We start from the raw sequence: 22,830 nt of genomic DNA, 5'->3' as shown, positions 1-22,830 counted from the left end.
TAAAAATAACAATGTTGCATTAAAAAGAAGGTACCTACCTAGAAAGTTATACACCAGTTACTCATATATAATTTAAGACAATCAATTTAGAGTTTCCTTTAAAATTATCATTTAGTAAAAAATTTTAAATTGGTTATATAACAGATTTCAGGAATTCTCCAACACCAATTTGTGCCAATAATTCCAACGGAATGCGAGCATAAAGGTTACTGTGAGAATGCACCCAACTACCCTTATGAATACGTGAATAAAATTATAGAGCAGGTAATTAAGTTTACTGGTATAGTGTACTTTGGTTATTTACTCCATTTTTTTAAGTTATATCAGGTACCTTACATGTAAACTAAGATACCTATATTAATAAAATTTAAGAACACGTCTTAGTAGAAAGATTATAGCATAGTAAAATAAGACAAGTATGCCGTATGGTAAGTAGAGTAAGTACATACAAACGTTGCAACATGGCTTCTATTCGTGCACATACACACCCGCCGCGCTGCGGACGGACGGACACATTTGCATAATCTCGCGGTGCAGTCACGTTGCATAGCGCGAGTCGTACCTCGCGCCCTTATAGAATTGAAGCGGTCGTTCGGTGTTTAAAAAATGACATCAAATATTGAAGTGTTTATTGTTGTGTTAGTAATAGTTTCAGTTTTCAAAGCAAGAGTGCCTTAAATTCAGATTTATTCAGCATGTACCTACAGCCTTTAATAAAGGTTTTTTTTATGAAATGTAATGGCGCATTTGACCTCCATCTCACCTGATGGAAAGTGACGACGAGGTCGACGATGGAGCTTACACACTTATTCACTCTCGCGTTGAAAAGGTCCAAGTTATAACGTTTTATATTTCTCGTGATATATTTCAATATATCATCATGTGATGAACGCTTTAATTTTTTCAAATTATGTTTACAACCTGTAGGTACAATATACGTAATCTAATCTCTAATCTAATGTAACAAGGGTAACAACCCTATGCTCCCAGGGAAGTGCAGGCATTTACGCGCCGAACAGTCAGGAATTGCCTACTTGCTCTTATTATACTATGATTACAGCCTTGAAATTCTTATGATCAATTCCCAAGTTTTATTCAAAATTAAAATATTTTATAATCTTTAACTTTTTTTTTACCTTTTACACCCCTCCTGTAAGAATAAGGCGTAACTTTATTATGCTACTTTTCGGGGCAACCAAAAAAATAATAATGTTTTCATTTCTCATACTTTAAAAGTCCGTCATTATAGCCTTACGTAGTGGGAGTAAAATGCGTCATTTTAATCCCTGGGGTGCAAAAGCAGGTACTTAGTTTTTTAATATACTTCAAGTGACTTACATAAACTCAAAAACCAATACTTGCTCTAGTTTGTGTCAAAAGGTAAAAGTTCAATACGTGAAACAATAATATATTACAACTAAAACAACACTAAAAAATAAACACAAAAACATAAAAAGAGAATTATAATTCAACATCATAATATTTCATCAAAGTAAATAAAACCTACAGTTTCACAGAGATCGCTGCGCTGCTGAAATTCTATAAAAAAAATGTGCTACAAGCATATAGCAAAGCAAAGCAAGCATAGAGAATAGCAAAATCAACCATTAAAATAATAGCTCCTTATAATATAATTTAACCGCTATTTGTGAAAATGAGTCTCCATGCGTGTTTCACCCTTAGAAGTGGATGATTTTCTTCAAAATTAAATGGGACCACCATGGAAATACCCTCTTTCCAACAAAAAAAAGAATCATAAAAGTCGGTAAACAAATACCGGAGTTATCGCGTAACATTCTTACGAGAAAAAGACATGCAGTTGTATTGAGAACATCCTCCTTTTCTTGAAATCGGTTACAATAAAATAAAAGTCGGTATTAATCGAACATGTTTTTTAATAGTTCTGTCTTTGTATTCATGTAACAAAGATGTATATAATGTACTGACCTTATTTATCGAAAATAGTAATATTAAGCTTTAATATATATACATACCTTATCAGCTACTCACCTAGCCAGTCTACCGTATCCTTTTTCATTCTAGTTCCGTACCTTTTCCATAATCTGTAATTCTGCTTACTAACCCTTTCATTGACTAAATGTGAAGGCAATAATAATAATAATAATAAACCGTCTTTGCAGTGTAACCAATAACACCACTACCTACATGCCTGATTTATTTTCTTGTAAAAATATGACGATACACGAGATTTATCTTTTGATTTGATTTCATTCCATAACATATTTATTATTATTTATATAATATTGTATACTAAATCTATGGAGTTGCCGGGTATTTTGTTTTTATTCAATAAAAATAAATATTTCGCATAATATCGACTTATGCCAGTCTTCAATGGGGTGTGTGTTCTTTTGTTTGTTCACAGCTGGACAATGATGGATACATCTGGAAGTTCTCAAATGTTTCATATTCTAACTCTGAAAATCAATACGATGATCGAGTTAAACCTCTCTGCATGTCTAAAGAACAGGTAGATACTTACCTATGATTACTGTAAAACACAAAAACAAAAAAGAGAATTATAATATCTATGTACTCTGTAAAACTGATCTTCCTGGTACTTAATTTAACATGGCATGAGTGTAATAACACATATAATACAAATATATGTATACCTAATTTTCGTACAGGCACTACCAATCCTAGCAGCAAAGCATAGAAGTGGCAAATGGTATTTTGTTATCGACAAATTCCAAACTTTTGTCGTAAGGATTTGGTACGAAAATTTCTCAGTACTTCCTTGCTGCTTTGTAAATACCAGCTTTAACAAGAGAAGCAACTAGAAGTAATATTGTAATATCATTGATTATGTATTTCCAGTGTAAACGCCGAAGCGGCCTGTGGCACTGAGGCCGGTATTGGAATTAAGTTAGATAGCGATGCGAATAGCACGCAATGTAAGCAACGATATATTGAAGACTTCCGAATGACTATCGACGAAAATGGTATTTTAGGAGAACGTCTTCTTCTCTCAGCTGCTTGCTGCACTTGTGCTGTTATAGCAAACAAAAGGATTAAAGTTTAAGATATTCCACTTTACGGACAATTTTAAAACATTCAGTATGTAAACTATACTTCCGTGACTTTGAATAATTCCGTCAATAAGTTACAATCAGTCTCTACGTAAACCGAACGAATTCATAGTTTCAAAATGGCCACCGTAAAGATATAACGATTTCCCGCGAAAAAATGTCAGAAAATGAAATTAATGAAGAAAATTTTCAATCTAAAATATGGTGGCATGGCTAAATAGATGCCTAAAAGGGATTCATTAATTATCCTGCTTTGCAGTCCACCTTGCCGTCTGTCGCGTAGTGTTGGATCAGGGAAAAAATTCCATTTTGAAAAAATCATATTTTTCAGAACAATAGATATTTTTCCGGATATTTTTCCAATATTTTTCCACATTTAACGTTGACATTTACCAAAAGTTGAAGTTATTAAACGAAAACGATGGATCCATTATAGGGCATTCATTATATGTATAGGGCATGCATCATAATGCAGTCCGTCTTGCCGTCCACCGCGTAATGCAGGATTATGAATGTAGTCGCAGCGTGTAAGCCATCCTGCCATCCTGCAATGCGTCTTGCGAGGCTCCATACGTGGCCCATACGCAAGATAGTGTATGAAGCAGTATCCTGCCTGTGCGGCCGACTGCAATACAGGTAGTGTAACCGTTTTAGAAAGGTTATTTTCGCTGTTGCGAAATCAATATATTAGTTAAATCTCGTTTTTCTTTATTTTACGTGGATTTTAGCTATATAACTTTATTTTATAATTCACGCCAAATAAAATTTCAAAAGAAATTTCTAAACGTAGAACATAATAATTATGAGTCTTCGAAATGATATTTTTTTAATTTTTCATTTTTCCAATTTATCGGTATTTTTTTCGAAAATTACCCGAGAGTACCGCTGCGTAATGCAGGACTATGAATTAGACCTGTGTCGGTCGATCATTTTTGATAGCCCGGGTCGATCACTACCGTAATGTGATCGGATCAAATGATTCGATCATATGTTTGATCTTTCAGCGGGTCACACGTCCCTCACGATACTTCCATATGACGTTTAAAACTGTCAAATTATACAATTAGCTTTTATTATGTCCTGCTGATGGGTAATGTGTATAAAGTTAAATGCATCATTGATAAACCACACTTAGGACACTAAAATTTCTTTCTTGGAAAAGTAACACCTACAAAACAAAAATACAAAAAACTTACGAGCATTCAAAATTACTTATTTTGTTATTCATTAATATTTTAATATTAGCTAGTGCAGTCATAAACAAACACAACGTACAGAAAAATAGATTAAACTTACAAAATTACCATGTAATGAACACTACGCCATGCGCCACTGAGCAATTAGGATGAATGATTGAGAGACTCATTGATCCATTAACCCGTTGACTCGTTGATCGATTGCTTGACTTTTTGGTTCGACCGAAGGAAGATACTATTGAACAAATGTTCTACCCAAACGGAGAGTGAGAAAGCGAACCGTGTCGTGAGTGGGGACTTCACGTGAGAGTGAACGAAACAACAATAATATTGTGAATTGTTGAATAATCTCTAACATTATAGTGATAAAGTGGAATATTGCGCGCATGACCCATGTAACTCTAAAATGATCGAGCTATTAAGAAGCTAGTAACACAGGTTATCGGGTCACAGGTGCTGTTCGAATCATTTTGATTCGAGCAATCACGATCGACACACGTCTATCATGAATGTAGTCACAGCGTGCAAGCCATCCTGCAATGCGTCCTACGAGACTTCATACATGGGCCATATACAGATATGCAGTATATGGGTTCACATACGCAGGATAGTGTGTGAGCAGTCTCCTGCCTCCGCGACCGACTGCCATACGGGTAGTAAATGGACTGTTGTAGCGTGACCCGAAGGACAATCGCGTCGAGTATATCTTTTTTCCATCCTCTACGAGTATATCATGCTCTATGTGTCAACGTCACTGGCTGAAAATGAAAAAAAAAAAAAAAAAATGGCGGGCTTTTGAAGTTACAAGTACATCTTTTACAAAGATTATTTTTAATCTAAGTATATTATGAAGAAAAAACGGAGAAAGAAGTAGTGATGAAGTAAGTTGGAATTATATTCCTTATTTTAAACCAAATTACAAAAGACTTCATCTTAAAAATTCCAATAATTTCGAATTCAAAGTTTTTGTTCAGTGATAGAAAATAATGTGATTTAAGCGAAAGTGAAAACATAAATATTGACTCCCGATGCTTAAGACAATTAAAAAATCCCAAATAAGTGAACTAAGTTATTTAAGAGAAAGTGAAAACATAATGAATTAGAATCGCAATGGAAAATATTACTGAGGACCCCGATAATTAAACGAAAACATGGCTCAAAGTACTTCTAACCAAGCCAAAACTCTTAATAAAAAAAACTGGCTGAAATTTGACACTATTTCTGTGCTATTTCTTTCAAATTTGTGATGCGTATTGTTTGTGTTGGAAAACGATTTTATTCAATAGAAACTGCAGGCATAATAAATGGCCTAGAGGAAATAATAATAAATACGTGTTGCATAAACAGAAAATGCTCATTTCCTTAAATAGGAAATCAAAATCGTTGTTTGCTATTTATTTATCAATTCTGAGACCGGGCATCATAATGGCATGCCCCAGTGAGCAGTCTTCAAATTCCACATGTATAACCGATGTAGCGGGATCAACAACACAGACCCAAACGGAATCTACCTGTTGTGAGACAGACATTTCTGGTAAGTAAGTGGCTCATGCCTTCACAAAGTGAATTAAATATTACTCTCCTTGTCTTTTAATGTGTAACAAGTAGAGACCATTCCAGTCTCGTGATAGTCGACAATTTTCGATAGATCAGCCGTTTTTATTGTATTTGTCGGGGATGTTAACTACTCTTGCTTATTTTCATCACTCAGTTTTATAATTAAGTTTTAGTAGCAGTGAGCTACTTGTGAAAGAGTTCGTTCAGTTCACTGCCACCTTACCTATTTCTGCCGCCAAGCAGTAATGATTACTGTGTTCCGGTTTTAAAAGGTAAGGGTGCTGGTGAAATTACAGGCACATGGGACGTGTTCAGTTTACGGGGTGTGCTCATGCTCTTCGGTGGCACAGCAGTTAGTACTATGGGCGCTTGATGAGGAGGTCGGTTCCCGATTTGGGCCAATTTAAGAAACGAATATTTCAAGTTGATTTTGGTCTGAGTATTCTGGATTATCGTTGTTTTGGTATTCTTACTACAGGAAATTCGGCAGTAGTTTGGCATATTTCCCCCTAAATATTTCTCTTTGGCATTTAACCAAAAAAACACTTATATGGCAGCCATATTCAAAATGGCGACAAGAAAATTTTGACTCCAAATTATGATTAAGGATTCCTGAAGACCCTCCCATGCCAATTTTCAGCTGGATCGAAGCTTTTCTTTGGCCGCCATTTTGAAATCGCCATCTTGAATTTTTTTTAATCCAGGTAGTTGACCAGTATTACCCTCTAGGACATTCCTTCGAGCACCTGCTACCTATCTCTAATAGTTTCCGTGATAGGAGGCATTGAAATTTGTATGGCGGCCATCTTATTTATTTGAATTTCGAACATTTTTTACTTCCCGCGGAAATTGACCAGGGTGTATCTCATAAAAATGCACAAAAATCCCCCCCCATGTATTATAGTTTTTGCAGGCCGTTGATCACTCATTTACATTTTCCACATTCAGGTCTTCTCATATTTTATTCTTTGCCTTGGAGAGCCTATCCGCGTACAATGGTATAAATATCTTTTTTCCACCATTTCGGGAAGTACGCGTCCTATTTTTCTAAGTGAGTCTGAACTTGTAGCTTTATTTATATAACAAAATGCTTGTTTAAGCCACATTTCCTTTTTTTTGGAGAATTTGGTTGTATCGCTATTATACTGGGAGAAACAATTATTGCACAAAAAATAAGGGTGGCAGGTAACCGATGTATGCACGTTGCATCTGACCGGCTAGTCTGGCAACCTTTGGGGGAGGCCTAAGTTCAGCATTGGACGTCTTACGGCTGATATGATGATGATGATGACTGACAATCATTATCAAACTTCTTTTTGTAACTGTGAAACTGGAGGAATAAATTACAGCGTTCATATCACCACAATACAATGTGTCCTTATTATTGTTACAATTAATTATTACTAATAATATTCTCATTTTCAGGCAAATACTCGATAGCTTATGTAACAGTGCCAAATATAGAAACTGCCAAGAAATTGGCTCATGGTTTGGTGGAGACGCGACTAGCTGCATGTGTTAATATTGTACCACAAATAATTTCCATTTACCAGTGGAAGGGAGAAGTTAATGAGGATGCTGAAGTAAGTACAACACATTATTCTGCTACATATATGTATATATATAAAATTTTACAAAATGAGGAAAAATGTGGGTTATGCTACTTTATATGATAGTAGTATACTACCCACATTAGTTTTGTTTCTACAAAATTACTTGAAATAATACTAAACCACACAATTATTTTATATTTCAAGGCTTTTTTCATGTATAAAAAAAATAATACAAGAATTGTTATTAATAATTTAATAACTAAATATTATTATTATGTACTTTAGTATCATTTAAAGCATAGGTTCCCAAACTTATTGGCTCACCGCCCACTAGATAAAAAATTTCAACACCCACACCACAAAAAATAATTGAAAACATGTATTTTTTATATTAACCTAACACAAAAATGAAAATGATATATTATGACATTTATTTATATAGATTTATATAGACAAGTCAGGTTTTTTTAAATGGGGTATCATCTCCTGGATAGTGTCAACGCCCCCCAATTACTTCCGAGACCCCTACCCCCCCTAGGACTTATCAGCACCCCTGGGAGGCGGTAGGGACGAATTTGGGAAACTATGATTTAAAGTAATATTGTAGAAAAAAATTAAAGTGTGTTACACCACTTATGTGCTGATAGCCTCAATTATGTTTGTACTGGTAGTGAGAGCTTAGTTGGAGAACCTAGGTTTGATTCCCACTTAGAGGGTACACTTGCATGTTTCTTTCAAATAATGAACAGTAAAGGAAAACATTATTATTAAAATTCACATTGAAGACTAATAAACACTTCAAAGCCAACTCCAACCCAAATTGACCCTGTATAATTCTATTGCTTAACCGTTTTCCTGGGAGGGAACCCCTCCAGTGAGGTACTTTTACTGAATCAAACCCCTTTTTATTTAGAAGCTTGTCTATGTGGCATTTCATACAAAAATGTTGAGGCATAACATGTGGCAAAATTGTTCTATAATCTGAATGCCTCAGTGGCCTAACGGTTTACATTGTGGGCGCTATATGCGGAAGTCCCCGGGTTCGATTCCCAGTTGGACCAATTTGGGAAATGAACTTTTCTAAATTGGTCAGGGTGTTCTGGGAAGTGCCCCAATGGGAATTCCGTTAATCTGGTACTCATTGTACATATAATTTTATACTTTAAATGCGCTTGTCTGGCACATATTAGCACTGAATTGTTTTTCATAAACATAATATTAAATACACACAGAGAGACATCCAAGAACTAGCAACCCATAATGCAGTAGTTGCAAAATTCAGCCTTATTGTTAAACAGCAAAATGATTAATGGAAATCATGATGGGGAAAATTATATGGAGGATGCAATAAATTAAAAAAAATATTCAGTAATGTAACCAACATCCAATATGACAGTACATAATATGTGTATAAGTGACTATCTTATACTAAGCGGAAAGGGTCTACCTAATAATAAATGCTTTTTTCAGGGTCTCCTGATGATAAAAACCAAAACAGACAAAGTAAACAAAGTAACAGCCTATGTGAAAGAAAACCATCCATACACAGTATGTGAAGTGATATCTGTACCTATACAAAATGGTAACCCAGATTACTTGAAGTGGATTGAAGAATCTATAGGTTGACCTTGTTGTTGTTGACCCAAGGAAATACATAATGGATTTAGGATGCAATAATATTATAAGTCAAAATCGAATAATCATTTATTCCATAGGTAAAAATTTTTTACACTTGATAACGTCATTTTTTAAGATACTGCTTGTTCACTATGCTGACCTCCCTGAGAATAATGAGCAAAAAACTCTAGGAATTGCTCTTTTCAAATAAACTTAAATGCTATGGAATACACTTTGAATCATAATTGTGTGGAATCTAGACACATGTTATCTTTCCATACATTTTTATCTAACACATACTCTTAAATTTTGTAATATGCCTTTTTAATAAAACTTACGAAATGATAATCTTAAAATATACTCCAGAATCTTATTGTACAAACATATACAATTAACCATAAAAGAATTTATTGTTTACCTTAATTAAAACGAAATTGTGGTACCATGAGTTTCGACTTAGTTCTAAGATTCATATTATGGATATTTCCTTTTTTGATGAAATTATGTATATTTTTACAAAATATTTCAATATATGTACTGTGATGCCACTGTTATGATACCAGACTCCTTAAACTTTTCTCTGAGAGAAACCCGAGAATCTAAACGGTACTCGAACTAATTGCTCGTTTTTGCAACAGTATGGTGTATATATGTACCGGTTTATCCCACATAAGAATTCCGTAGGACATTATACCATTAAAATAACTAAAGTAAACTAGTCTAGCAGTAGCAACATTGGTAACAATAAGAAAAAGATGTAACTTATGATAACAAACAATGTAACAAAAATGTTGAATTTGTCAAGGTCTTAAGCAATACATTCATTGAAATCTTACACTAAAAACTTTTTACGAATTCTGCACCAGATTTATTATCAAAGAAATTAATGTTATTCAAAATTCCTTGCCTTAAGCAATCTGTGGTTAAATACCTTAACTATTTTTATTTAATTATTAAACTAATAGATTTCTTTTTCTTAATGAATGGCTTGTGAGACTACTTAGCCTCAATTCTGCCAGTGTCCGTTTTCTAGTTTCATAAACGTTATGGAGGTTGTGTTAGAATTTTGTTCGGTGACTCAGAGGGAGAATCGAAGAACTAATAGATTGGTTGGGGTTAACAGTGCTTGACACTTAATTGGCAAATAGTGAGTATGATGTACATCAATCTCAGGGTCGTACTCTAGAACTCTACTCAATGCTCAAGTCAGGACTTGAGTATGATTCAAACCAATAGAAATCATACTCAAGTCCTTGCCATTGGGGTCGTATTTCCAGTGCTTGAAATCATACTCAAGTCTGCTCAAATCCTGACTTGAGCATTGAGTACAGTTCTGGAATACGACCCTAAAACATCCTTACGTGACTGCTGTTTTATTATTTACTGTTTTATTGTTATTGCAGCCCTTCATTGTGACCAGCAATTATCTATTGTGATCACTACTAATTACAACTTTGAGACAAGATCAACAGAATTAAGGAACTAGGATTTTCTTGACTTCAATTGTCTGAATCTCCCCTGGCTGGGGTATATTCTTATCAAAGAGTGTTTATTGTATGCCCATGAAATGGCAGCCATCGATTATATAACCAGAAATAGAGACGAAATGAGGTCAAATCAGGGCAAATGGGCCTTATATCACTTTTAAATATGAACTCTAGTTTTCGCTGAAATCAGAAATCTGAAATAATACAGCGCCATCAACTGACCTGCATCTACGTCTCATATATTAAAAAAATATTCTGTATTTATTGTATTAAAGATAATATCTCTTAAGTATGGAGGGCTGTTCCATTGAATGGTGTGGGAAAAACAGCAAACATCTAATTAGAAAACAAACGGAATCACATTTCATCGGTAATTAAATATTAAATACGTCATTTTTCAATGTTCGTCCATTATAGCAAAGCTCAAGTTAAACTAGGTCCATTTGAAATGAAACAATTGACGACACCCGGCTGGCCAATCGGAGCGCAGTTGTCACCGTAATGATATGGCAGAATAGTTTTCAAACAAATTGAATGACATTTCGTCTCTATTTCTGATTATGGTACATATCGAGTAGATGACGGCAGCATTGGTTTAGGAGATGCAAAAGAGTCATTTGATTTATAACCGGATAAAGTCCCAACTCTTGCTTTGCTTGACACGTGAACAAACAGTCAATAGTTTTTTTACCTTTGTATTGTCAACTCCTAAATCAACAATATTCAAAAACATTTTACTGTACTGTATAACTGTATGCATCAACATTAAACAAATATTAAGAATTAAATTGTAAAACGATATTTTTCTTTAATAAATAAGCTTTAAACCTACCATGTTTTGAAAATATACTCCAGAAAGGTAGGTAATTATTACATACATACACAAATGTTCACACCCAAGACGGGTGCAGACTGTACACGAGAAAAATTATCACGAAAGAAGAACCAAATTTTTACTCCAGACCTGACCCAAAATATACCTAAATTCTATGCATGTACGAGTAGTTTTTGTTTTCATCTTGAGCATATTCTTGTACAGAGCCAATACCCGGACATCGTTTGTCTAATAGGAACGAAATTTCAATAACTTTCACATGGCACTGTCTTCGTGACATACTAGACATGACGAGGTCACAAGCGCTACAAGGCATATATTGGCGTGTGCCAAACCCACTAACAACATGACCATGTTAAAGCAAAGACGTTGGCTAAGATATGTCCATCACATGCACTTTCTCATGTGAATAGTTGGCTGCAAGTGACGCCTGGAGAAAAACTATAGCTAACGGTGTCATCGCATAACTGACTTCACTATTTAGCTCACAAACGGTGTACATGGCCTCGCAAGCCTGATTAATAGCTGAATAATCCACAGGGTCTATCATTTGCCAAAAATACGGTCGTGATTGTGACGGAAGGGTGTTATTATCTCTAATTTATATTTCAACTCGGCGCAATCTAAATCATTTGCTATAGGTATATAAAAGGCCAATGATGATGAATGAAATGGGCGACGCACTTGTTTATTTGGATGTTGTAGGCTAAGATTGTAGGTAGTAGATTAGTATTATTTATAAGACTATGCAATATGGATTAAATATAACATAAAAAGTATAAGCAATGAAGAAAAAATATGAAGTATTTATATTAATATTTTATTTATTACACTGATTTTTATACAAACAAGTCTTCGTAGTGTGTTACAAGTTCTTCCCAAAACCAGACAAGAACCTAATTCAATAGTCAACACATTGAAAAAACTGCTTACTAATTTTTAACGCTAAAACGTTACACTTTTAAATAAGCGTGCTTAAAAAAGCCCTTTTCACTTAAACGCTTTTTGGTTCGAAGCTTACAAAATCGTTTAATCCCATAGACTTCATTTTAAAAAAGCTTGCAATATTGTGTTGACAGAGTAAAACGAGAATTGGTTTTTGAGATACGTAAGTAACTTTATTTATAAAACACGAGTTATATTTTTATTTAGAACATTATTTACATTGACAAATTAACGTGATTAAGAAACATAGATGGCGGAACTTGATATTTAGGCACGTTGTAAAAAATGAAATTGTTGCAGCATGTTTGTATGGTTATATTAAAAATCTAAGTGTTTTTTGTTTAAACGCCCATCTCTACATTTTAATGTTGTGATTACCGATGTAAGCAGCAAATTTCTGAAAGAAAACGGGTGGTACCTTACCTAGCTTTTATTATGATCAAGACGATTCCACTGTTACAACTTCCATTGTCCGTCAGTATGGCTACGGTTACGGTTACGGTTGGTCCACTAAACGAAATATACAAATCAAACTGTGCTCATTATTTATTACCTATTTTCTACTATTTAGTACCTTATTGACATACTTTCTACCTAGCGCTAACGGAAATATTAAAGAAATAAAGAGGCCAGCCATTCTGACGTCAGGTTGGCTGATCACATTACGTTTTTCTTGGTTCTACCAGTATAGAATTTACTTTTTTTAATATAACTATTTACTGCCTAATTTCTACCTAAACATACTTTTTTTCCACTATTTTAGGAAGCTTCTATAAAAAGTTATTTAAAAATATAATAAAACACCTTTGCAAAAGTAATCTTTTAAAAAGACAGTTTGTCTTCTCCGTGTACCTAATTACTAATATGTTCAGGCGCTTAGCCTATATGTCAACAATGGTTTCTGGATTATCTTTGCGAGCAATATTTTATAACAATTATTATAGTAATTACTAGTTGAAATCACTATTACAAATGTAAATGTCATTTGTAAGTATTAAGGCATGTGAACGAATTACAATAATTTAATTAATAATCATTTAGTTGGTGTTTACCTACTATCACAATATAATAAAAATAGAAGTACCGCTAATATTTTAACCAATCAGGAGTGCCTTTTAGAATCGATAAAAAACTAACTACTTCTCACATTGACACTTCTCATGAAAGAATATTAAAATGGATGTAGCTTAAAGTTTATTAGAGAAGTCTAAGCAATTTCCTACCTGCCAAATAAGTTTAAAAAAAAAGGATAAAATAATATTTTTGAAGGACTGTTTTGTGGAGAAAAAGCTCTTAGTTTCTTATGATATTCTAAAGACGGTTTTATTGACGTGTAGAGAATTATATTCCGGCGTTAACAAAGCGCCGGGTTAAAACCCGGGCGCTTGCCCATCTCATCACATAGGTATTAAAATAAAGCTTATGATATAGGTTTGCGGGTATGGTGCACTACGCTCACTTTCTTCCACTACCGTAGACTGGGGTCGGGGGACCCCTTCTACCAAGCTTGAGGGTGCCCTATATCCACCTCGGGGCAACCTCCAAAGGGCTGGGCCCGCTCGCTCCGGGCCGCCGAGGCAAGCGGATCCTGGAGCGCGTTTCGATGACGGTGGAGTTAACCGCTGGGTTTTGGTAGGAATACGAAACTATCCTCCGGGAGTCCGGGAGTCGCTTGCTGCTCCCCCGAACCGAGAGGTACGCCTAACGCATTTCCCACCGATAAAAAAAGGTTTGCGGGTATGGTCAGGTGTGTTGTGTTATATATAGTATGCTTACATTATCACTATGCCGCAGTTAGTAGAACTACTGATTATTCTGCCAAGTCCTAAGGTGAGGCGGTAAAAAAGATATAACGCCGAATAGAGAATTAGTACGGTGTATGAATATAAATATATAATTATAATACTAACTGTATAAGTAAATACTTAGGCGATTATTGTAAGCTATAAAAGGTTTTTCGTTTATATAAGCACTAGTAAAGTACGTACATTATAAATACATTACCATCTAGTCAAATACAAGACTAATAAGAACATTTTACCTAATCTAATAAACAAAGTAAACTGAGTCCTATATGCTTTAAGACTAAGAATTCACCCTCTGGCACCCAATTTTTCTTATCTATTAATGAGAAGACACTTTTCTAATGTTGTTCACTTTGTTCTTTTTGTTATGTGTCACTAGCACTATTTCATTTAATCATACATTAACATCTACGCTAAATGAAATCCGTTTTAAACGTCTTATAATATCTGTATGCACAAGGAGCGAAGGTCTCGATGTTCACGTGATGGTGAAGCCTGTATTGGAGGGCTATAAAAAGGTGGAAGAGGTAATTGGAAAGAAAAAAGAAGGTGACAGGTGTATGTGTTTAGTAATGAGTTTGATTTATTAAGAAATATGTACAAAAAGAAAAACTTAAATTTAGGCTGCTACGCGGTGTAATAAAAACCAGTTTTGGTTTGACCGTATTCACCATCTAGACAGATAAATTTTATGAAGCTAATAACTAAATTCTTGCTATTCATAATACCAAAAAAATAAAAACTTTGGTAGGTATCCATCACATCTGCTCTGCTTTGTTGTGTGGTTGTACAATAGAAGATAAATGGCATTTTTATCAAACACTCGCCAAAGTATTCTGAATAATTTTTAAGCGCTTATTTAAAAGATCGAATTGAGATTTAAGAGAAATTAAGATTTCTTATGGGTGTTGTATGTCATTCCATAGTCCATCCATTTTTGTCGCGTTGTACCTGTAGCAACCACATTTACAGAGTTTCACATTTTGAACCGTTCTTATAGGAGGCGTCATTGCGTTGAATTTAATTTAAATTTTAAGGGGCTTGATGTTCTCTTGATCCAACACACACAACCGCGTGTATGGAAATTTATACATGTAGCGAAGTTATAACTAATTATATCCGTAACCATTGTTGAACTGTCTTGCTATACATTGTTTAAATTCGAGAATATTATGGAAAATGTTTCGTAATTTCACTTAATATTTCCTATTCTTTGAAAGAAAGTCTTTGAAATTTTTCCTTTTCTACATTCCTTATAGTAATAAAATAACGACGCATGAAACAAATCCATGGATAATTTTGTGTATTGCCATCTTTTTATCTCTGTGTTAACTACAGAAACAGAAGTATACTATTTGGCTTTGCTACATCTGAAACCATTTAGAGGCTACTTTCATAATCACGCGTAGATGCTAGATGTCGCAGAAGGTATAAAATCTGGCGTTCGCAGACGCTAAATTTTGAATTAGATGTGTTTTTTTTCATCCTACTCCATCTTTATAAAATCCTTAAAGTACCTATTTTATATACATACATAAATATATTTTCGTTAAATAAAATTCGATTACGCCCCAAACATTGGTTCATACCTAGTTAAATATTAAGATTATAATTGCCTTTTAGGGTTATTTTAGCATTACATAAATGAAGTTTAAAAACTACACGTAAGACAAAGAAAAGACAAATTGGTACAAAATTTAACCCACACCGTTGCGTTCGCTTTCGACCAATCGTAGCGCGCCCGTAGAACGTCTACGAGGTTCGTAGCGCTTGTTGACGCAGTCATAAGGGCGGCGTAGCGCTGCGCTTATCGGGAACCATTTCGAATACGTTGACCTCCAAAACCTCCGCATTCCCAGAGCTTGCCGCTCCTTTAATCGGTGACGTAACTGCGCCATCGAACCTAGCATGGGTGAGAGTGAAGGCTTTCGGACACTTAAAGCTAAATTAATTACATTATAGCTTAAATGCAGTAAAAATCTTTACTAACACCTCTGCAGTCGTAAAAACTGTCATAAATCTGCTACAAAAGCAATGGGTTTGTCGCTCTAAGGGTTGTGCGAGCCACAGGTCGCAACTCACAGACAGCAACGCGAGTAGCGAGGTGCAGCTGCAGCATCTGGAGCAGCAGGAGAAGTTAGCAAGTGCAGCATGTGCTCATCGGGTGCTGAGTGACGGCGGCGGTGGGCGCGTGCGCGGATCGATCGCGCGGCATCGACCGGGCGCCAGGCGCGGCGGCGACGGGCGGCAGGCGGGCACGCGGGGCGGGGCCTCCGCGGCAGTCGCGCGCGAACACGGCGTGCGAGCGCGCGCATTGCACGTGCATGGCGACTGCACGACTGACTGGATGCCTCGCGCCCTCGGGGAATGGCTTCGTCCGAGGAAGACAGCACTACCGTGGCCGCGCCTGAAGATGAATGCCTCAGTGTCCGAAAATGGTGGTGCTTTCTCCTATCGTCGATTTTCACATTCCTCGCGGGGTTTATGGTGGTGCTGGCATGGCGCGCGTGCACGTTCGTGTGCTGCCGCAAGGAGCCCGAGCTGGCTCCCAACGATCCCAAACAGAAGGAGCAAAAGGCAGCGCGGCAGAACAAACAGGAGTTCGAGGGCACCTTCATGACCGAGGCCAAGGACTGGGCCGGCGAACTCATCTCCGGCCAAACCACCACCGGACGGATACTGGTGAGTACCAACTAGAAATAGTCGCTTATTCCGTTTCTATAGGTGGACATCAAGTGAAACGAAACTAAGGCGTACATGTTATGTTTCAGAATTATTTTACTTAATAACCTACTTGTGAGTGTTCGACCTTTGTATTAATAATTATAACAAAGTAATGGAGTAATTTCACATAAATTAATTGAATATCAATTCAATAAAAATTTAAACCTACTTATTTACTCAAAACGTATACCTATCAATGTATCCCTATTAAACCTTACCATCACGGATGATCAACCCGCACCTTGAACAAGGTAATTATAGTGTTTATAGTTTCAACATTAGACACCTTTTACTCGTATTTGTAGTATTAACGCAATTATTTAAACTTTTTGTGGCCATTGCTTAACGTGAGTTTCATTTACTTTTTTTGGGAACTTCGTTCATTCGCTATCACTTAAAATTTAATTCTACCCGCAAAAAATATTGTATATACCTACCGGTAATCCATCAATGACAAAGTATCTAGATACACAAACATTCTGCAAATGCCAACAAATGTCACAAGGCCTTATTACTCCCAAGTCTTGACACAACATTTTCTATATAAAATTTACTTATACATATGCTTTAGACCACAATTGTCGTGTACCAACTTAAACATTTTCCTCGATAATTATGATACACGTATACGAATGCTCATTACATAATGTTTGGAAAAAATATTTAATTGAGTATTTAGCTGACCTTTTTTCCCATTCAATATTTAACAATATTATATTCAAATAACAAAAAATGGTTACTTTTGTGAAGTCGTGGAAAAACTATATATACTGAAGGAACAATACAAATTTACAGTTTCACAAAATTTTATAAAACAAAAATTGTAATATTTTGCCATTCAATTCAAGACCGTAAGATGTGTGTTTCGACACCCAAACTGTTGGCTTTTAAACACTGTTCTTCTGTGCTTCACTTTGACAGATAATGAGACTAAAATATTTGTGCTACCTACCACCCAAAACCCACCAAGGAGTTCGCTAAAACTGCTATATAGCCTAAATTATTATAATTACCTACAGGTTTTGACATTTCAAAGAGTTCTACTGGTTTCGGGAACACAACAAAGAGTCCCATGTTGTTTCATTATAATTTTTAATCCAAGAACAATTTTAATGTTTTGTCGTTTTGCGTGTCATAGCCCCATTAAAGTAGCTTTTGTTTTTACCAAGTAAATGTGCTGTTCCCTATGGTATGAAAGCACATATTTGTTAACACAATACACAAGTGTCTATTATTCAGGGCAAAGTCTAATGCATGAATTCGTGTACATAAATGAGTAGCAGTAGCACCCCTCGTGAAAGAGTTCGTCCAGAGACGTATTGCCACCTTACCTACCTCTGCCTATAATAGTAATGTGGGCATTACCGCGTCACGGTTTTGAAGAGTAAGGTTATACATATTATATATAATTACAGGCATGTGGGACTTTTCGACTTATGTCTCAGGGTGACGGGAGCACAGGCAGTTCTTTGCGATGTTTTAAAGCTCTGAGCAGCACTGCAACTGTTATGGACAGCCGTGCCGCTTACCATCAGGCGCATAACCTGTTCGTCCCGTCACTTTGTATCATTAAAAAAAAAATTAAAGTGAAACAAGTGAAAACGTTCCGGGGTAACTTTTACTTAAATATGCTTAAAATAATTTTACTCAGGTCATATTAAATAGATAAAATATATAATGTATTAAAGAGGCTCGTATCCGGAGTGAATGACGGATAAAAAAGAAATAACAAACAATATAAAAACATTTAATCATGCACCAAAATATTTATAAAACCGGCAAGAGTACCTACCTAATTTTATAAATTTAAAACCTAAAAGAATGTTAACGCAGACAAATGAAAAGAGCTTTATTTCAAAATCCTTGTACATAAAAGTCATTGTTGTTTACTAATTATTATAATCGATTTAAGAAAGATGACGTAGTGACCAGGCCAGAGAGAAAGATGCTTCGATGATTTGGTCATGTAGAATGAATGAATGTTGGTAGATTGACGGCACAAATTTCTAGAGCGAATGTGGATGTGGATGGAGATGTCTCTCAGTCAGATTGAGGACGTCCTTAAAACAGGCCGGGTCAAATGAGGAGACTGATAGGAGTGGAGGAGGCGAAGGAGATTTATATTATATATTTTTATGAAAAAGCAGAAATTTCACAAGAGTATTTAAAACTAAATAGTAAGTAACTTAACAAAATATTAAACTTATGTGACGTTATGTATCTAAAATATTACTGCACAGTTTAGGCGTAACTGATATAAGTGCAATCTGTGATATAAATAAATCACATATGTTTGCACAGTATTATTATTTAAATAATTATTACAAGATTGAAGAAAGTGAAACTAGAAATAACTGTTTAAATAACTTTTAAAGCTAATGTAGTTGAGACTTTATGACTAAATACGTCACAATTATACCCAGGTATACGAAAGTAGGAATATTCGCCACATTATCCGGATACGTGAGATGGGTGCAATTTATTAGAATCCACATCCGTATTAATATGAAATGTTGCGGACATGTTGATGTTTCCGTATGGTATTTTTGGCAATCGCTCGCCCATTACATTCTGTTGCAGAGGTAATAACGGGAGCTGTTATAAGTTCACAGGTGAACAAAAGCGTAAACCTTTTGTTGTAAACATTTTTAATATCTCTTTAATGTTTCAACATACGAATTAGGGGATATTTTAAAATGTTAACGAGTAAGTATGTCTGAAATTGCAAATGGCAAGAGAATCAACAGAAGAATACAAAAGTAGAGATTTTTCAAACGTTCAGAACCTCACAGAGATTGAGGAGCCGGAAAAGTTTCGTCGAATGTGTCGATCTTCCGAGCATTGAGCCAGTCAGACGAGGGCCAGCCTTTGGCGCGAAAAAGTGCCATCTCAGCCTTTGTTCCGCCTTCCGAGAGTCGTCCTCCTGGATTTGAATTATCAAGGCAAATCTGGAAGTCTAGATAAGCTTCGGACTCTGATTGATGGGCGTAAGGACAATTTGTTCAGGTTGGAATTTTTCGATGGTTCTAACCTGGAATGTTTGTGCGGTGCGATTCAAACGATGGTCCATTTTACATTGTGCCCTAACACCTGCACGCTTGAGGATTTAACGGCGGCTACTAGTGACGCGGTCGGCGTGGCTGGGTTCTGGGCCAATATAGTGTAGTGTATGCCATAAGAAGATACGATAAGGAGACCTTATTGTGCAAGTCTACGCTGAATGTGTCTTTACTGAATCTTTTCTTATTTTCATCATACAAAAATACGAATAGAGCCAAAATTCATATTAAAAAAAAGTAAATGCATTTTCCCGACTCTGATATCAACTACCGATACATTGTTACAACTCGCAAAAACTCTTTCATCACGCATTATAATTACATTAGTGTGCCGTTAAATAAACGACGGGACTGCAAAGGAATTATCGCTACAAAAACAATTATGAAATCGGTATTTTTAATAAATACACGATGTACAAAATTCTATATTTGTTATTTTTAGCAACAGCAGGTCACGTTTGGACATACTAACTTTGCTACTAAAAGTAAAAGCTATCTGTCGCTTCGTGTGCGCGCAGCACGTGAGACGCGATAGAGGGCGGACCGTGACCCAGTTCCGTATCGATGTAGCCCTAGCGCCCTCTCCATTGATTTTGACCAACTCCTCGTAAGTAGCCGCTTTGTACGTTTACGAAATCATCGATTCGTCTTCTTCTTATTGATAGACTATGACGCTGTTTAAACTCTGCATTTTTTTCTGTCACTGTGTTCGAAATAATTTTTATGCGTTGCCAGTGGCGTAAAGATGTTCTATGCCGAATAAAAAATTAATAATTACCGTATTAATGATTAAAAGTTATTTTAATTATTAATAAAAACAGCGCATATTTTATTTTTCAACTTTATTAAACAGTCATGACAATAATATAATGTAATACATACCAGAGATATATATACATATGTATACAAACCCTTTGCCAAAATAAATGGGCAAAGTTTTCTTTACAACTATTCAAATCGTATAAAAAGGGGTTTGCATAAGAACATACGGAAACATATTTGGTCTACATATTAAAGAGTACTGGCGGTAAGATGAAACGTTCTAAATATCATTAGCATCATCATCAAGCCATTTATAGGTCCCACTGCTTAGCACGGGTCTCCTCTCAGGCGAAGGTTTAGGCCAAAGTCCGCCACGCTGGCCCACGTGGTGGTGGGTGGGGGCTTCACACGTTTTCCGATTGTGAACCTTCTGCATCGTGTAGGTTTCATCACAATGTTTTCTTTTACCGAAAAACTGACGGTAAATTTCAAATAAAATTTCGCATATACATTCCGAAGAAACTCAGGGTCGTATTCTAGAACTCTACTCAATGCTCAAGTCAGGATTCGAGTATGATTCAAAGCACTAGAAATCATACTCAAATCCTTGCCATTATGGTCGTATTTCCAGTGCTTGAAATCATACTCAAGTCTGCTCAAATCCTGACTTGAGCATTGAGTAGAGTTCTGGAATACGAGCATCAGAGGTGCGACGCAGGAGTCGAACCCACGGCCTCTGCTTGAGAGGCGGTAGGTGAAACAATTGCGCTACCACGGCAATGTTCTACATATGACGAGTTTATTTATTAAAAAACAATGGAATAAATAGACTTTTAAAAGTTGTGTGTGTGGTTATAACTTATGTTCATTATTAAAATTACTGTTAAGTGATTTTGCGAATATTATATAATATTAATAAATATTGCTAATATCCAATCCAATGCTAATGTCCAATTGTTAAATAATGTTTTTGTGACAAATTGTATACCGTAATAAAGTAGACAATAATCGCTGGTTTTATAGTGGCTCTTCTTGAGGAAAGCTTTACTCCATGTTATGTGTCGGAACGGTATGGCATCAATTGTTCTACTGTTCAGAGGTTCACACAATTTTAAGGTACCAGCTCATACAACAGGAGACCAGGGGGCCTACCACAACCTCTTAAAACAATATTACTTTAACCTTACATTGACTTTTCGTACCATAACGCGCTTAAAGCAAACTTATTGTAATGTTAAAACTATGATATTTTATTGACAGCTTTGTGACTATTCATTCACTCAATTCGTACAATGACACGACTTCAACATTAAAGTAATATTGCTCTTATGTCAAATTTAACAATCTTAAAATAGTTACACGGATGCAATGGAAACAATATTATTTTCAGTTTTATTGTCTTAATATTGATTTGTAATGATTATAAGTTAAGTTGAACTTATTTATTTACATATATCTCTTCAATATTTTGTTTGTTTTTTATTTAATAGCATATTGGAAATAATTTCTCGTTAAATAAAAATACGCGATGTTTATTTCGTAAAATTATGACAGCGCCATCTATATGCTCCTTGGTTAAACTAACACTTGACACTAGAATAAAACAGTTCCGAATTCACAACGTGACTATCAAGGCTCAGCTTGTTTTATTTATGTTTCTTCATGAAAATGCGGAATAATTATTGAAAACAACGCAATTTTAATAGATTTTATTATTACATACTTTCCTTTTTTTTAACAGTCAAAATTCTTTGAATGTAACATTAAGTACTTGAATGTAAATAACATTATACTACGATACGACAATTCGGAACATCAAAAAAGAAAGAGATGGCATTATATAGTTCACATAGCGTTATCTCTTTCCTATTTTTAGTAAGGAATAGACAATATTGAGAAATCATTCGTTCTTTCAATCACTTTAGCAATAATACATTACTTGGTTGACAGGCTTGTCATGGTACGAATATGAGTATGTAATATTATAATAAGATTACATTGAAATAAGATTGTTTTTGGAAAGGTTATGGTAGGCCCCCTGGATAGGGAAGAAAACGGTATACTGAGCCCAGAGACGACTGAGCCAAGCTTTAGCAATCGGAAATCTATCTACATAAACATTAAAAATAAAATGTAAGTGTTAGTGGACTGTCTTCTTCTAGAAGTTGCAATACAGTCGACCGGCTAAGGGGCCTAAATTACTCTGTTGGCACCGTATAGGAAGGTGGAGGTTTGCC

The 22,830-nt window shown here is 35.5% G+C and overlaps 2 protein-coding genes across 30 annotated transcripts in view; both read left to right on the top strand.

Moving 5' to 3' along the window:
• The first annotated feature begins 5,549 nt into the window (after positions 1–5,549).
• Positions 5,550–10,820, top strand: LOC113231795 (protein CutA homolog). Of its 2 annotated transcripts, XR_003310578.1 has the most exons (4): positions 5,550–5,783; positions 7,232–7,389; positions 8,830–9,074; positions 10,380–10,820. XR_003310578.1 is itself a non-coding variant. In XM_026466327.1 (3 exons), exons 1-3 carry the CDS (start codon positions 5,600–5,602, stop codon positions 8,983–8,985), a joined length of 498 nt encoding a protein of 165 aa, XP_026322112.1. In that variant the 5' UTR covers positions 5,550–5,599; the 3' UTR covers positions 8,986–9,142. The 2 variants fall into 2 exon arrangements, 1 of the variants encoding a protein (XP_026322112.1); XM_026466327.1 differs by lacking the exon at positions 10,380–10,820 and having other exon boundaries at positions 8,830–9,142.
• Positions 10,821–16,338: 5,518 nt separating this feature from the next.
• LOC113231608 (calcium-activated potassium channel slowpoke) overlaps positions 16,339–22,830 on the top strand; it is a 75,401-nt gene continuing 68,909 nt past the window's right edge. For 8 of the 28 annotated variants that reach the window (XM_026465982.1, XM_026465995.1, XM_026465991.1 and 5 more), the window contains exon 1: positions 16,343–16,730. In XM_026465982.1, the coding sequence (XP_026321767.1) occupies positions 16,416–16,730 (315 nt within the window). In that variant the 5' untranslated portion in view covers positions 16,343–16,415. Of the gene's footprint in view, positions 16,731–22,830 lie in introns of all 28 variants that reach the window. The other 20 variants (XM_026465992.1, XM_026465984.1, XM_026465986.1 and 17 more) reach the window with 5 other exon arrangements.

The sequence above is a fragment of the Hyposmocoma kahamanoa genome, unplaced genomic scaffold (genome assembly GCF_003589595.1).
Source record: "Hyposmocoma kahamanoa isolate Upper Pololo Valley unplaced genomic scaffold, ASM358959v1 66, whole genome shotgun sequence".
Lineage (NCBI taxonomy): Eukaryota > Metazoa > Arthropoda > Insecta > Lepidoptera > Cosmopterigidae > Hyposmocoma > Hyposmocoma kahamanoa.
This window is presented reverse-complemented; position numbering and strand designations above follow the sequence as displayed.